The following is a 15,942-nucleotide window of genomic DNA, read 5'->3' as shown; positions in this document are numbered from 1 at the left end:
TGATCCTCACAACCACCTTGGGAGGTAGGTGCTGTTATGATGCCCATTTTACAGATGAGGAAACAGGGGTGAAATGACTTGCCCAAGGTCATACAACTATAACTTGTTTGAGGCAAGATTTGAATCAAGTCTTCCTGACTTCACGTCCAACCCTAAACCACCTAGCTTGGATCTCTCAGGTTTCTAGTTTGTTTTTACTACACAAAAGCTGCTACAAACATTCTGATGTTTATTGAGGGGTCTTTTTTTTTTTTAAATCACTAACCGCCTTGCGACATTGTATTTATATTTTAAACCTTCTTTGTAATCATAGATCTCCCAGGCCTTATCAAATGAAAAAACTTTCCCTCGCCACAAAGGAGCAAGTGTTGGGAGAAAGGGTGGGTACTTAGTCCTCTGGTAGAGGGAGCACCCCTTCAGGGCTAGTTGCCGTTCTAAGAACCCCAGGGCGGGAAGAGCCCTAACAAGGGCTTTTTATCTAACCTAACTCTCATTAACTGAAAACCGAACTTTCTAAAGTGATGTCAAGTTTGCAGCCCCTGGGTTTCCAGCAGCCTTCGAGCAGTGCACTTGGCCTGGCATGCAGTAGGCGCTCAGACAATGTGCGTCGGTCTGTGGTTTGGTGTGGGGGTGGGGGGCAGCCACGTGGATAAACTGGCTCTGATGGAGCGGTAGGGGGAGGCGGGGTCGGAGCGGGCCGGTCACCTACGTGACCTTGGCCAAGTCCCTCGCTCTCCCCGGGCCTTGGCTCAGCTCTAACATTCAGTGACCAAACAGGGATAACTCAGCTTCCGGGACCCACGCCAGCCCGGAGCGACACGCCGCACGGTCTGGGGTGGGGGTGGGAGATGGGCGGGGAACAGGGCAGAGCTAGACTCTCCCAAGGAGTTTGTAGCACCGGGCGGGGGTGGGGGAGGATGGGGAAAGGGAGATGTGCGTGAGAGGCGGAGCGGGGCAATGGCCCAGAGGGGCCCCCGCGCTCTGGATAAGAACGAGTTAATAGCGGTGGTAGGGCGGCGGCTGAGCGGCATTCAGGGCGCCGGGCCCGGCGCTTGGGCGGGGCTTGCGCGCCGTTGCCCGAGCCTGGAGCCGAGAGGGCAAGTTGGTTGGTGGGTCGGCCAGTCAGTCAGTCGGTCGGGCAGCTGGGTGGGCGGGACTCGCCTCGTCCTCCTCCCTCGTCGGATCTCCTCCTACTCCCCCACGTTCCGCCCCCCCCTCTGCTCCCTCTTGTCCTCCCCCCGCCCTTCTCCCCCCGCACCCCTCTTCCCCCCCGCTGGGCCGCTCGGGCTCGCGCGCTGGGAGCGGGTGCGGAAAGATGTCGGACGCGGCGGTGGCGGACACTCGGCGCCTGAACTCGAAGCCTCAGGACCTGACGGACGCCTACGGGCCGCCGAGCAACTTCCTGGAGATCGACATCTTCAACCCGCAGACGGTGGGCGTGGGCCGAGCGCGCTTCACCACCTACGAAGTCCGGATGCGGGTGAGTGAGCGGGGGCCCGGGGATGCGGGCCCGGGGCGGGGAGGGGGAGGGGCCGGGGCCGGGGGCGCGCGCCCCGGCACCGCGCGCCCCGGCACCGCGCGCACGCGCCCGTGCCCCGGCACCGCGCGCGCGCTCTGCAGGGGCGGGGCGAGGAGGGGCCTCGGGACCGTGCCCCCCTCCCCCTGCTCTCCCGTCTGCGGGCGCGGGCGCGGGCGCAGCGAGCGGGCACGAGCATGGCCTTGGGGCGCCGCCCGCTGCGTGCACGCGGGGGAGCCGGGCCGGGCCGGGGCCTGGGAGGGTGCGGGGCGCGGGCGGGGGAGGGGGGGCGTCAGGCCGGGCCTTTCGAGCCGCACCTTTGTGACCTCGCCGGGTCCCCCTTCCTGCCCCCCTCGACCCAAGTGATGGAACTCTCGGGCCTGTAGTTTTGGGCTGAGGTTGGGGGCCCCGAGAGGCAGACGTGAGAAAGCGGGTCCCCTAGAGGCTCCCAAAGAAGGGAGTTTGGAAGGGTCTCGAGGGTGCCGGGCGCAGCCCCCAAAAGTTTGGGGGCCGCGCCATCTTTCTGTCCACTTTTCCCCAAGGCCTTTCTCGGGCTCCGAGGGCCTCGGCATACCCCATCTCCCCGCCTGGCCTCAACGGTTCTGAGGGGGAACACTTCAGGACCCTGGGTGCTGGAAGGTCATCCATTTAGAGCTGAGAGGGCTATTAGAGGTCATCGAGCAGAGGTCAGGAAACGGAGGTTGGCAAGTGTTGGGTGATGGGCCCAAGCTCACACAGTAGGTGGCAGAGCCCAACGTTGGAGCGCCTTCTCCTTTTGAGCAGTCTCTGCTAGTTTGCAGGGAGTAATGCCCTGTCCAGAGAGCACGGCACAGAGGGTATCAAGGTGCAGAATCAGGATTCCCCAAGTCTAGCCTTTCCAGACTCCTCTAGACGTAGCCGAGGGAAAGGAAACAAGGAAAGTTAGACTGATTGGTGATATAGCTAGTTAGAATCATCCCTGCCAGGGGAAGTGTGGAAATTAAGTTCCTCAACAGACAGAAAATAGACAGGATGCATTTTTCTAGGGATAAGAAACGACTTTGAGTGAGTCTGGGACATGGCCTTGTGGATTTCTAACTAGGACTTTCCCCCCCCATCCCGTGATTTAGTGCCTGCTTTGACTCTCAAAAGAGAAGAGTATTTCAGGGATGTGTTTTAAAGAACTCTTTGTCCAACCTTGGTTGGGAGGAAGAAACTCTCCCTTACGGGGTCTCCTTGATTAGACTTGGGAAAAACCAACACTTACAACTAACCAGTGTGTAAAAGCTTACTATTCACTACATCTTCATCAGTCCTTCCCTCTCTTTGCACTGTGAGTGGCTTCCAGTGTAAAAACTCTTATTTCAATTCTTGGTTTATAGACTGGCGATTTCTCCTTTTTTATGCTCATGGCTGCCAAAACCCTCCACATTTTGTAAATTTAGTTTTATTTTTAGTTATTTTTATAGTTATAGATATTTATAGTCATAGTAACTATATTGACAGTTATTTTATTTTTAGTTATTTTCAGTTCCAAATTCTTTCCCTCCACCCATTGAGAAAACAAGAAAATAAATGCCACAAAAATGTGTAGTCGAGCAAAACAAATGCCTGCATCAGCCATGTCCAAACTCAGTTCTGCCCCATGAGTCCATCAGCTGGCCATGTGGAGGAGGGCAGTGGGTTTCACCAGGAGTCCCCTCCAACTGTGCTTGCTCGGCTCCATTGTGTCCATCAGAGTTCCTAAGCCATTCAAAGTCGTTGGTCTTTTCAGTGTCCGGTTTTCTTTCTAGTCCATTCTGAATACTCTAACGAGAGATGTCTTGGGGGCAGTGCAGAATCTGGAGAAGCCCCGCAGAAGCTTCAGGGCACCATGGATGCTCTGGCTAGACTTTTCTTTAGGGACTCCGCTTTGTGTCTCTCTTTGCCCCTGGCTTTTATGGCGAGCAGTGGTGCCTGGACAGCTTGAAGTTCGGCTTAAGGGGCATCTCTACTGAAACCGAAAATAGGAGTTTGGTTTTGACATCTGATTTGTGGGTTAGTCCTGAGAGGAGATGAGCCTCATATGCAGCAGTTCCTTGCTTAGGCAGGTAGACAGGGAAAGGGCATTTCTGAGGCAGAGCAAGTCTGCAAAGCACTGCCTGGTGATTGGCAGCATCCTGGCACTGTTTCTTCCTTTTCTCAGTTCTCCTGCTGGCACTTCTTGTGGCAGCATAATCTTCAGGAATCTACCTGAATTTCCCAGCTCTTCCCAAATAAGAAGGTTCAGGAGAAGAAGTAGACTGGGGTCTAGGTACTCAGTCATTTTTACTTTGGGGTTACTAGGGAGTGAGTTCAAATAATAAAATCATTCTTTATACACCCCTCCCTCCCATCATGCTCACTGTGCCTTGAGGTGGCACCTTGGTGACTATAAGCTACCCTTTTTTTTCTCCTTTTTTTTTTTTTTTTTTGGTGAGGCAATTGAGGTTAAGTGACTTGCCCAGGGTCACACAGCTAGTAAGTGTTAAGTGTCTGAGACTGGATTTGAACTCAGGTACTCCTGAATCCAGGGCTGGTGCTCTATCCATTGCACCACCTAGCCGCCCCCTATAAGCTGCCCTGAGGTCCCATTTTGTGTGACTTGGCCCTGAAGCTGACCCAGAAGGCAGCCTCTGGCTTCACAGATTCCAAAGGACTTTTGAGAAGCATGTCAGGCTAAGAGGAAGGGGAGCCCTGAAGTAGGATTCCTAGATACCCTGGTCTAGCTGTTGGGGAGCTAGGAAAAAGGGGTACAAAGTGACTCTGGAGTTTCATGCTTTGCTAGCTCATGTGGCTATTCCTGCCCAGGACCTGTTGGCAAGGCTCTTTGCCTGTGCTGTTGGCCCAGCTGGGGCCAACACAGTGCACAGAGACCCAGGCTTGGAATCAGGGAGGCCTGAATTCAAATCCAGCCTCAGACACTGGCTAGCTGTGTGACCTCAGGCAAGTCATTTCACCTCTGATTCTCAATTTCCTCAACTGTTCCATGAGGATAATGACAGCACCTACCTCTCAGGGTTGTGAAGATCAAATGAAATCATATGAGTAAAGTGTTTAGCACAGTGCCCAGCACACAGTAGGTACTTGATAAATGCTTATTTCCTTCCTTTCTTCAGCCATAGCTGTCCAGTTACCTTAAGATCCCTGAGGAACTTTTGAATGGTTAGGAGTTAGGACCGAGCTGGTTGGTATTGTGGAACAAGCTATAGAAAGCTAACTTAGCTAATAGCTATTTGGCATGAAGTTTTCAGAGCAGGGGAGAATCTTGCAAAATTGTTTCCTAGGGCATGGCATCCTCAGTCAGTCAGCCCACTAGGTCTTCAGCACTGCTACCCGAAGTGGAAGCTATGTTCTCCACCATCTAGAGGCTTATATGTCACAGTGGTGAAGATGGTGCAATACTGTATATGAATTGCTTGGTGCAGAGTTCCAAGGAGGTCCAAGAGGGCTACTCAAGTATTCTGGAGAGGTTGCCTGGAAGAGATGGGCTTGGGTGAACATCGATGGATGGATGGATGGATGGATGGATGGATGGATGGATGGATGGATGGATGGATGGATGGATGGATGGATGGATGGATGGATGGATGGATGGGTGGTTGGGTGGGTGGATGGATGGATGGGTGGATGGATGGGTGGATGGATGGGTGGATGGATGGATGGATAGATGAGTGGATGGATGGTTGGGTGGGTGGGTGGATGGATGGATGGATGGTTGGATGGGTGGGTGGATGGATGGGTGGACGGATGGATAGATGGGTGGGTGGGTGGGTGGATGGATGGATAGATGGGTGGGTGGATGGATGGATGGATGGATGGGTGGATGGATGGATAGATGGGTGGGTGGGTGGGTGGATGGATGGATGGATGGGTGGATGGATGGATGGATGGGTGGATGGATGGATAGATGGGTGGGTGGGTGGGTGGATGGATAGATGGATGGTTGGATGGATGGATGGTTGGTTGGGTGGGTAGATGGATGGATGATGGATGATGGATGTATGGATGCTGGTGAATAGGGTGGGGAGGGCATAACTTTGCTGAGTTCAAATTCCTTTTCCATTCAGGAAATTTCTAAGGCCTGAGTACGGTCCAGGTTGGGCATGGACAAGGGTTAGCATTTCTGCTTTGGTGCTCTGAGAAGGGAGCCAAAAACATAGAGCTGACCAAACCCCATCCCTGTTAGAACCTGCCTGAGAGGTAGCACATATGTGTGGGTATGGATTGACCATTCCTTCCTCCTGCCCTCTTTCATTCCTCCTTTCCCTACAGACAAACCTACCTATCTTCAAGCTGAAGGAGTCATGTGTACGGCGGCGCTACAGTGACTTTGAATGGCTAAAGAATGAACTGGAGCGGGACAGTAAGGTGTGGCCTACCCCCCAGCCCCCTCTGTGGAACCCAAGCCTGTGAAGGGAGTGGGAAGGGGGGTCCAAGTGGACAGCCCCACTGCACATTTCAAAGGGGTAACTTGGAAAGGGACATGCTGACTTCCACAGCAGTGTGAGGCCAGGCACAACTAGACTCCAGAAAGCCTTAGCTAAATACGTGGATGTGATTAGTAAAGAAAGGTAAGGGTGTTGGGGCCCAGTCACTAATGTTTTGATGGGACATCATGAAGGGCAACTTTGTCCTCCCCCAGAAGTCCCTTGGCGCCTGGCCCCTTTGGGGGTGCTGGTCATGGGATATAGTGAGCCACATCCTCCAGCGGTTGATGTTTGGGGTCTGCCCACAGATTGTTGTGCCCCCGCTGCCTGGGAAAGCCTTGAAGAGACAGCTCCCCTTCCGAGGAGACGAAGGCATCTTTGAGGAGTCCTTCATCGAGGAGAGAAGGCAGGGCCTTGAACAGTTTATTAACAAGTGAGCTGATGTCTTGAGGGCTCTGGCTGCTGCTTTCCCACCCTTGCCCCATCTTCTATAATGTAATGGTAGTTTTGAGCACCCAGGAAGATTGATCCCATACCTCCAGGACCTGTCATCCCTCAGTCCCATGCAGATGGTGTATGTTACCTATGTCTGAGGCTAGGCTGGAGCTGGTCCGGGCAAAGGCGAGGCCCCAGAGCTGTTGGGGTCTGTAAGAAGCAGCCCACGGAAGGCCTGGTGCCTCAGCCCTGCTCTTTGTCTTGGGGGATGTTTTTGGTTCTCTCTGGCCTTGAATACTGACATCGGCCATCTTGGTTCCCTTCCAGAATCGCTGGGCATCCATTGGCGCAGAATGAGCGCTGCCTACACATGTTCCTGCAGGAGGAGACAATCGACAGGAACTACGTCCCTGGGAAGGTGCGCCAATAGGAAAGCCCTGTGGCCGCCTGCCTTCCACCTTCCTGGCAAAATGACACTGATTTTTACACTAAGCCTCTCTTTCTCTTGATCTGCAGTGGCTGTTGTCCCCCGGCCTGACTGTCTGTCTGCCATCGTTCTCCCTGGCACTTGGCCACACTGTGGGCACTCTTCTAAGACCCTCCTCTCTCAGGAGAGGCGGGAAGCTGCGGGCAGAGGTCCTGGGCTTTTAGGGGGAGGGGGTCGGGAATTGAACTGAAAGGCAATTGCTTGGGCTTCCTCTTGGGCAACAAGGCTAGCCTGGGCATCTGGTGCTTCAGTGGCACTTGGCCAAACAGGTGAGCGAAGCCGTGAGTCTAAGGGAGGTTCCCCACTCCAAAGTTTAACCTGGAACTCTGAGCAGGGAGCAACCCTGCCCCTTCTACCTGCATGGAACCTTCCTTTTGCCCTGTTGTGGGATGGTAGACTCCCACGGGCTCTCCCAGTTTTCTCTTTTCCTCTCCTAGTTCTCTCTACATTTTCTTGATTCCCTTCCTCCCTCTTATGTTGCTGTCTGGGGCAGTCCTCAAACCAGAAGCCAAGCATCCAGGTTTGTGCATTTGCTGGGCCCTTCATATTAGCTGCCTCAGAGTCACATGAAACTTTTTGGGAAGCAGAGGGGCTCCTATTGGCTTTCTACCACTCTCAAGGCTCCTCATTGTGTCCTTTGCTTGGCTGGCTTTTCACTGTCCATCTTTAATTGACCGGTATGGGTCAGTAGCTCTTCCTGAAATCTTACCCTGAGGCGGGGCTGCCTTGCAAAATTGGCCACTTGGATGATGGTGCAGAGTGTCTAGGAAGCTCCTGTTGGCCAGAAAGGAGTCCATCCCATTCTCCTTCTTACCTGAAATCACATGCCACTTTTTGTTCCCAAAGGGCAGGGCTACTTGAACCAATAATGTAGTCTGACTGACTTCTGTCAAGCACTTTGAGCTAGGTGAATGGGGCTGAGGGCCAAGAATTGTCATCCCCTCCCCGACCGTGGTCACAGGGTCTCTTCACGGACCACCAGTGGTTCCTCTCGAAGCTGGGCCAGGGACAGTAGTTGGCTGGGAGTTGTCCTAGCTCTTAGTACAAAGCAGGCTCTCAGAGCTAGGAGCTCTCTTGGGCTTTGGGCTGGGAGGTGGCCCAGAGTCGGAAGCATCAACAGGAGGGCCTTCCCCCCACTCCTTCAGAAAACCTAGGTTCCTCATCCTAGCAGGATGTTGGGGGGAGGGATGAGCAGTCTGATCTGGGGGAGGAGGGCGTGGGTACTGACTTGGGCTTTGGAGCTTGGCCCCTGCGACAGAGGTCAGCTCTAGCTATTGAGGCTGTGCCCAGGAGCAGCTCCCAGAGAGAGGCTCGGTTCCCTTTCCCACCTTGCTGATGGTGTTGTTGTCGTTGTTGAAATACCTGCTTCCTTTTTTGAGCTGTAGCTTCCGTTCTGTCTTTTTGAAGACATTCCTTCAGCATGCACCAGTGCTGAGAGTCTGCCACCCCATCTCTGCTGTGTATATATCCTAACTTGGGGGTTTCATTCAGCAAAACTGTTCAATCTTCTGTCAGACAATGTCATATCCACCTTCTGTTCATATTAAACCACTGTGAAGCAAGCCTGTTTGCCCCTCATGCTTTGTGTTGGGGTGCCCTGCAGGAGGGGGAGGACGAAGACAAGGACGATGAGGAGGCTCTATGGTGTGGACAATCCTTAGCGAATTGGACTCTTCGGGGGTGGAGGGGTAAGGGGACTTGGGCTTCATAGGCTTTGATAATGTGATCAAGGGGGTTCTTTTTTTTTTTTTTTTTTTTTTTTTTTGTTCGGGGTAGACTCAATGCACACAGAATGGTGAGAAGGCTAACAGAACCGGGGCATTCAGTTGACCTCTTTGACCCATAAAGACTTACAAGAGCTGGTATTTGGGGGTGGGGGGAGTGTTTTGAATGAAGTGAGCTTGCTGTCTTGAAAGAGAGAGGATAGTATGGAATGAAGGCCCAAAATGGCATAGAGCAGCTAGTAAGCAAGGTGAGGCCCCACTCCAGACTGAAGACAGTGAGGAAGTCAAGGAAGAACTCTTGGGATTAAAGGACAGGACATTTATTGTGGGGTGGAGAAGACACCAGTGCTGTTCTCTGCCTACCCCGTGATTTGGGGTGTTTTTATGGGGATTGGGGCCTGTGACTAACCTGTTAATGCATGCACATCCTTGGAAGGAATTAGGGATGGAAAGAAGACTTGGTATGGGGGTACAGGAAAGCCTGGCATGTACAAGAGGGATTAGACATTTAGGCTTGGTGCCTGAGGTCTTATCTAGAAGTAATGGGGTAGGAATTGCAATCCTAATATGAGGAAAAACTTCTATGAGTTGAAGGTGCCCAAATGTGGCTAGAGTGAGTGTTAGGGTTGGGGCTGGGCAGTTGGAGTGGAGGCTTATGGGACATTCTTGGTGCCCATGATGCACCAAGTGCTCCCATTCCCCATAGACAACCTCAAAGTTGAGTTGAGAATCATCTTATCAGTGGGAATTTAGGTCTTAGGAACTGATAAGGTTGAAAAATGTGGAAGTTTCATAGGATCCTAAGTTTTGAGCTAGACAGGACCGTAGAGCTCATTTTACAGTTGAAGAAACTAAAGTGACTTGCCCAGGGGCATCCAGCTAGTGTCTGAGGGAGACTGAACCTGGCTCTTCCTGACTCCAAGTTGAATCTGTTTTACCACGTTGCCTTTCCTTGAGCAGGAATCAGACATTGGACAGGATGTGGAGGAGAAGAGGCTGAGGTTTAGAAGGAGGCTGACAGGCAGAGCAGTATAAAGGAGGGAGCGGAGAGACCTGAGTTTGAATCCTGCTTTTCTCTGTCACAAATGCTGCCACCATAGACTAATTACTTCCCCTTTCTGAGGTTCAGTTTCTTTTCTCAGCTACAAGACCCAGGAAGGGTTGCTTTGTCACTTCAGTGAGCTGCCTTCCAGTGCTCCATAAATGTCAGTCAATAGCACCACAGAGGGAAAAGGACTTGACAAAGGACTAGGCTTTGACCCTAGCATCCCTGCTCAAGCATAACACTTCTGGTCAAGTCCCAGAGAGGAGTTAGTGTCATCCTCCCTAACTTCCTCACTGTACAGGTGAAAAAGCAGGCCTAGAGAAGCAGGGACGTGGTATGGTCAACGAGTGGCAGAGTTGGCAGCTGAAGCCCTGTCTTCTGCTCTCCATTCCATTGGCCTCCTGCCTCTCACCATAGCTCACAGGGTTGTTAGGGTTGAACTGGTGTCTAGTGCTTGGTACTGTGTTATAAACATGTTGTATACAGTCCCAGCAACGAAAGCAGTTGCTATTGGAAGGAAATAAGCATTTGTGAAGGGTCTGTTATATGCCAGAGACCTAGAGAAGAGGGCTAGGCTTGTCCTTCCTAGGTCTAGGTGATCTCATCCAAGGTCGGGGGGGGGGGGTAAGGAGGAGCTAAATAAGAAGAGGGTGCTAACAGGTATCTGGAATCAAAAGTAGTTTATATTATATCAAGTTGATATATTACATATTGTAGAATTATTTGATTTGCAAAAATTTTACAATTTTCTAGAAAACATTGTACAAGGAATTAACCAGTACCTACAAATGCAGTCAGTTTTTAATGCTCCTTGCCAATGGAAAGGGACTAATGGCTAGTTTAAAAAGAAGTACTTAGTTTCAGACTGGGTTTTTCTTTTTAAATGGGTGGAGGGATTGGGAGGTGTCTAATGTTCTGGGATATTGGAACACTTCAAAGAAAATCATGTAATTGACCATCTACATTGTGGAGAGCTCACAGAGGGCACCACAAAGGGAAAGGTAATCGAAAGTTGACTTGGTTTATCCCCTGGGAGCTGATGGTCCTTTACCGGTTTCACTTAAACTTCATCTTCTCCATCTCCCAAATGGTCAGGATCACTTTGAAAGCTGATCAGTTTTGGACGGGGCTCTAGCTTCCTTACCTACCTTAGTGTGGAAATTAAACATGGGCCAGGGATGGCCTGGCTGCTCATGCATCACACTCCTCCTTGGGCATCTATCACTCTGGTACTACTGAAGAAAGGGGCAGGTAGGTGGTGCAGTGGGTAGACCACTGGCTCTGCAGTTGGGAGAACCTCAGTTCAAATCTCACTTTAGACACTTAGTAGCTGACCCTGGGCAAGTCACTTAATCCCAATTGCCTTAAACATCCGGGGCCATCTCCAGTGGTCCTGATGTCTATCTTGCCACTGGATCCAGATGACTCTGAAGGAGAGAGTGAGGCTGGTGATTTTGCACAGCCCTCCCTCACTTCAATCCAAGTCACTGCAAGTCATGACACCACCCTGATATCAGGGTCCTCTTTGAGAATGAAGGACACAGGGGTGGCTAGATGGCACAGTGGATAGAGCACCGGCCCTGGAGTCAGGAGGACCTGAGTTCAAATCCGGCCTCAGACACTTAACATTTACTAGCTGTGTGACCCTGGGCAAGTCACTTAACCCCAATTGCCTCACCAAAAAAAGAAAAAGAGAATGAAGGACACAACAACCAAAGAAATAATCTAACTCCCCCAGCATCCATCTAGGGCAGTGTGCAACTGGGAAAGGACCTGAGAGCCAGCCTGGTATCCATGGCCAAAGCCTCTCCCCAGGCAGCTATTCACATTGAGCCCCTAGAGCAGCACTGCTGGATGGATAGCCATGCTTGACTCTAAAGATCGGGCCACAGCAGGGTCGGAGTCAGCTTTCTGACCCACACTTTGACCTGCTACTGGGAATGTCTCTGATTCATCCTCAGGGGCTATAGAGGGAATGTATTGCTAGTGACCATAACTCTGCTGGAGGGAGAAACTGGGAGAGAAAGAATGGTGGAGGCTGGGAAGGGAATGAAGGGGGACATGGGGAACTTGTGAAAGTACAGAGCTGGGCCCTGGGCCACTTAGGGTTTTGTCCTCTGTTTCTCCTTTCCTCACTGAGATGTGCTCCTGGCCTTGAGTCAACTGGTGAAATGGAGCAAGAAGAACCGGGGGTCTGAGGAAACTAGGAAGAGTTAGCCTTAGCAGGTGCTTAGGTGTCTGGGCATACCTCCTGCTGTACCCTTTCCTCCACCTAGAGACACTGACGCCTGATTTGCTGCCTTCCCTGTCGATCACTAACTTTGGGGTCAGACCATGCCCTTGAAGGCAGGAGGGGTGGGTTAGCCTGGAGGGAAACCCAAGGGGTCAGACAGGGGCTCATTGTGCCACCCTGCTCTGATCTGTGGCCTGACCAAAATGTAGGCCATCATCGTCATTTTTTAAATTAAAAAAATTTGGGGGGCAGGCAATGAGGGTTAAGCGACTTGCCCAGGGTCACACAGCTAGTGTCAATGTCTGAGGTCGGATTTGAATTGAGGTCCTCCTGAATTCAGGGCAGGTGCGCTGTGCCATCTAGCTGCCCCCATCTTCGTCCTTTTTACTCAGGTAAGTGGGAGTGCGAGCTAGGTGGCTGAAGGGGAAGGAGGCTAGCCTGGAGCCTCCAGGGCCTGCCATTCTTGAATTAGGTAAGGGGCAAGAAGGCATCTGTGTGTGAGTATGGGTGAATTTGAACCGGGCCTGCCTGCCCCAGGCCTTATGGCCAAGAGGCTGTAGCCTGGCCTAGCCTCTGGTGGGGCCCATCCATATTGCAGCAACAGGTTCTGCCCTCTCAGAAGCAGCTGTGCAGGGAGACCTGTGCCCAGTGCCCCTGGTTATTTCTATTAAACCCCAACCTATCTCAAATATATAAAGAACTTTGTCAAATTTATAAGAATATGAATCATTTCCCAATTGTTAAATAGCCAAAGGATATGAACAGGCAGTTTTGGGAAGAAGAAATCAAAGCTATGTAGTCATATGAAAAATGCTCTAAGTCTAAAAATGCTTGATTAGAGAAATGCGAATTAAAACAACTCTGAGATACTAGCTATCATATACACCGATCTATGAGATCCACCTATCAGATTGGCTAAAACGATAGAAGGGGAAATGACAAATGTTGGAGGGGATATGGAAAAATTGGGACACTAATACACTTAATGGAATTGTGAACCCATCCAACCATTTTGGAGAGCGATTTGGAATTATGCCCAAAGAATCATAAAACTGTGTGTACCCTTCAGCATAGCTGATCAGGGAAAAAGGAAAAGAACCTATATGTTCTAAAATATTTATAGCAGTTCTCTTTGTGCTGGCAAAGAATTAGAAAGTGAGAGAATGGCTAAACAAGTTGTGGTGGAGTACTACTGTACTGTAAGAAATGATGAGTTGGTTGATTTTAGAAAATGTGGAAAGACATGAAATAATGTAAGAATTATAAATAAACATAATAAAAATAATTGAGTGAGATAAGAACCAAGAGAACATTGTACACAGTAACAGCAATATTGTTTGAAGAACAACTTTGAACAATTAAGTCATTTTGAGTATTAGAAATACATCAATGACAAAGGATCTATGAAGGAAGATGCTATCTACCTCTAAAGAGAAACTGAAGAAGAGAAACTGAAAAGAAACTGATAAATAGAAGTATGTATAGTATGGTTTTACATATAGATCTCTGTGTGTGTGTGTGCCTAATGGTAGCTTTCTCTAGGGTAGGGTGGGGAGGGAGGAAGAAAAAAAATTAAAAGTGCACATCAGAGAACAAAAAACTTAGAAGGAAGCACAGAAAAGCAGGTTAGCTTTGAAAATGATGTGTAGTATTTATTACATAGTTTAAAAAATTAAACAGGGTAAAATGGAAATTCATTGTTTTATACTGAATCTTTTTATGTTGTGCTGTGTACATGGACATAATCTTTTTTTTCCTTTTTGTATTTAAGTTCAAAATGAATAAAAGAAAAAGAAAAACCTAACAAATGGACCCCAGTGGAACCAAAAATGGGTGCAAAGGTTCTCCTTAGACAAGTTAGCCACAGTTAATGAGCACTGATTATGTGCCCATAATGTCCCTAAGCATTAGAAATAGAGAGTCAAGCAAAACCAGTACCTGCCCTCAAGGAGCTCTCAATCTAATGGGGAAGACAACTCGAAACCAGCTCTGTACAAGATAGGCACAGGCTAAATTGGAGAAGATCAAGGGAGGGAAGGCACTAGTATGCCAGCAGATCAGGAAGGGCTCAAGGGGGCTGCCCTTCAAGCCTTCAAAGGAGCCCAGGCTCTGCTAGATCCCACTATGAAGATGACTTTGTGTAGTGATCCTCAAGAGACGATTTCAAAGGAAGCCTGTACCCTAATGCTCACTCAAAGCAAGGTGTTTGCCAATGTTAGGGACCTGGGCAGAGTCCAAACAAAATGATTTCCTGTTGATGGAGAGGGTCTACTATTAATCATTTCTGTAGGATTTAGATTTGGAAAGTGTCCTGCTTGTGTTACCTCATTTGATCCTCTCAATAGCACTGAGAGATAGGAGCTATTATAATCCCCATTTTTACTGATGGGGAAACTGAGGCTGAGAGGAATTAAGTGACTTTCCCAGGGTCACACAGCTATCAAGTGTCTGAGGCAGGATTTGAACTCAAGGCTTCTAGCAGCTTCTAGTTAGCTCATTGAGGCATCTAGGTGGCTCAATGGATAGAATGCTGGGCTTTGAGTCAGGAAGACCTGAATTCAAATCCAGCCTTAGAAATTCCCTAGCTGTGTGACCTTGGGCAAGAAGGAAATGGAAAACCACTCCAGTGTCTTTGCCAAGAAAACTCCATGGACAGTATGGTCCACAAGGTTATGAAGAGTCAGACTGAATATCTACAAGAAAGTTAACTCACTCCTGCTCACTCTACAATTTTGTGGTAACAGACCATTATCAAGGAATTCCACAGCAGGGCAAAGGAGTGTTTTATCTCTTGGAATCAACAAGACCCAATTTCACATCTGGCCTCAGGCATGTGTGACCTTGGGCAAGTCATTCACCTCTGTCTTCCTCAGTTTCATCGCCTGAAAAATGGGGAGCATAATAGCACCTCTTTCCCCAGGTTGTTGTGCTTATTTCTTTACTTCACAACCTCAGGTCCTTACCCATCCTGCATATGCAAGTCTTGTCTCTTTGATTACTGCAATATCTCTCTCATATTTCTGCAAACCACCACACAGGTTCAGAATTGAATTTCTCCATCAGACTGTTGCAGTAGCCTCTTAATTAGTCTCCCAGCTTCAAGTCACTTCCCATACCTATTCATCATTGACATCGACATCGAAGTCAAAGTGATTTTCCTGAAGCTCAGCATCACTCCCCTGCTCATTGAGCCCCAGTGGCTCCCTGTCACCTCCAGGCTCAAATGGAAACTCCTGTTGGACATTTACAGCCCTTTATAACCTTACTCCTCCCCAACCTGAACTCGACATTCCACTTTAGGAGCCTCCTCCATCTCCATCTCTAGACTTTTGCAGGTTTCTTCCCTCTTCTTGGAATGCTCTACTTCACATCTATTTAGTTTCCCTGACTTCCTTTAAGACTCAGCTCAAGTATTACTTTCTGCAGGAGGCTTTTCCTCTGGGATTATCTTCCATCTACTTTGTCTACATCTTGTATGTACCCAGTTCTTTACATGGGGCAGCTAGGTGACACTGCAGTGGATAGAGCACTGGATTTGGAATCAGAAAAACTCATCTCATGAGTTCAAATCTGGCCTCAGACAGGGGCAAGTCACTTAACCCTGTTTGCCTCAGTTTCCTTATCTGTAAAATGAGCTGGAGAAGGAAATGGCAACCATTCTAGTATCTTTGTTTTTATTTTTTATTTTAACTATACAGTATTTATCTTAACTAAATAATACATGTAAAGAATGTTTACACTTGGAAGGACTTTCATGAACTGATGCTGACTGAGAGGAGCAGAACCAGGAGAACACTGTACACAGTAACAGTAACATTGTGTGATGAATAATGGTGATAGACTTGGCTTTTCTCAGCAGTGCAACGACCCAAAACAATTTCAAAGAACTCATGATAGAAAATGTTTTCAACATCCAGAAAAAAGAACTGTGGATTATGAATACAGATTGAACCATACTATTTCTACTTTTGAGCTGTTTTTTCCTTCTTTTTTGAGGTTTTCCCCTTGTGCTCTGATTCCTCTTTCACAAGATGACTAATGCAGAAATATGCTTAAAGTAATTGCACATATATAA

General features: G+C 49.3%; 1 protein-coding gene across 1 annotated transcript; it reads left to right on the top strand.

The window, feature by feature from the left end:
• The first annotated feature begins 996 nt into the window (after positions 1 to 996).
• On the top strand, positions 997 to 8,427 carry SNX12 (sorting nexin 12). The gene is made up of 5 exons (XM_043974481.1): positions 997 to 1,480; positions 5,789 to 5,884; positions 6,252 to 6,376; positions 6,706 to 6,796; positions 6,895 to 8,427. The coding sequence occupies exons 1-5, from the start codon at positions 1,316 to 1,318 to the stop codon at positions 7,027 to 7,029; spliced, it is 612 nt and encodes a 203-aa protein (XP_043830416.1). The 5' UTR covers positions 997 to 1,315; the 3' UTR covers positions 7,030 to 8,427.
• Positions 8,428 to 15,942: the final 7,515 nt, after the last annotated feature.

Source organism: Dromiciops gliroides, chromosome X (assembly GCF_019393635.1).
Source record: "Dromiciops gliroides isolate mDroGli1 chromosome X, mDroGli1.pri, whole genome shotgun sequence".
NCBI classification, from domain to species: Eukaryota; Metazoa; Chordata; class Mammalia; order Microbiotheria; family Microbiotheriidae; genus Dromiciops; species Dromiciops gliroides.
This window is presented reverse-complemented; position numbering and strand designations above follow the sequence as displayed.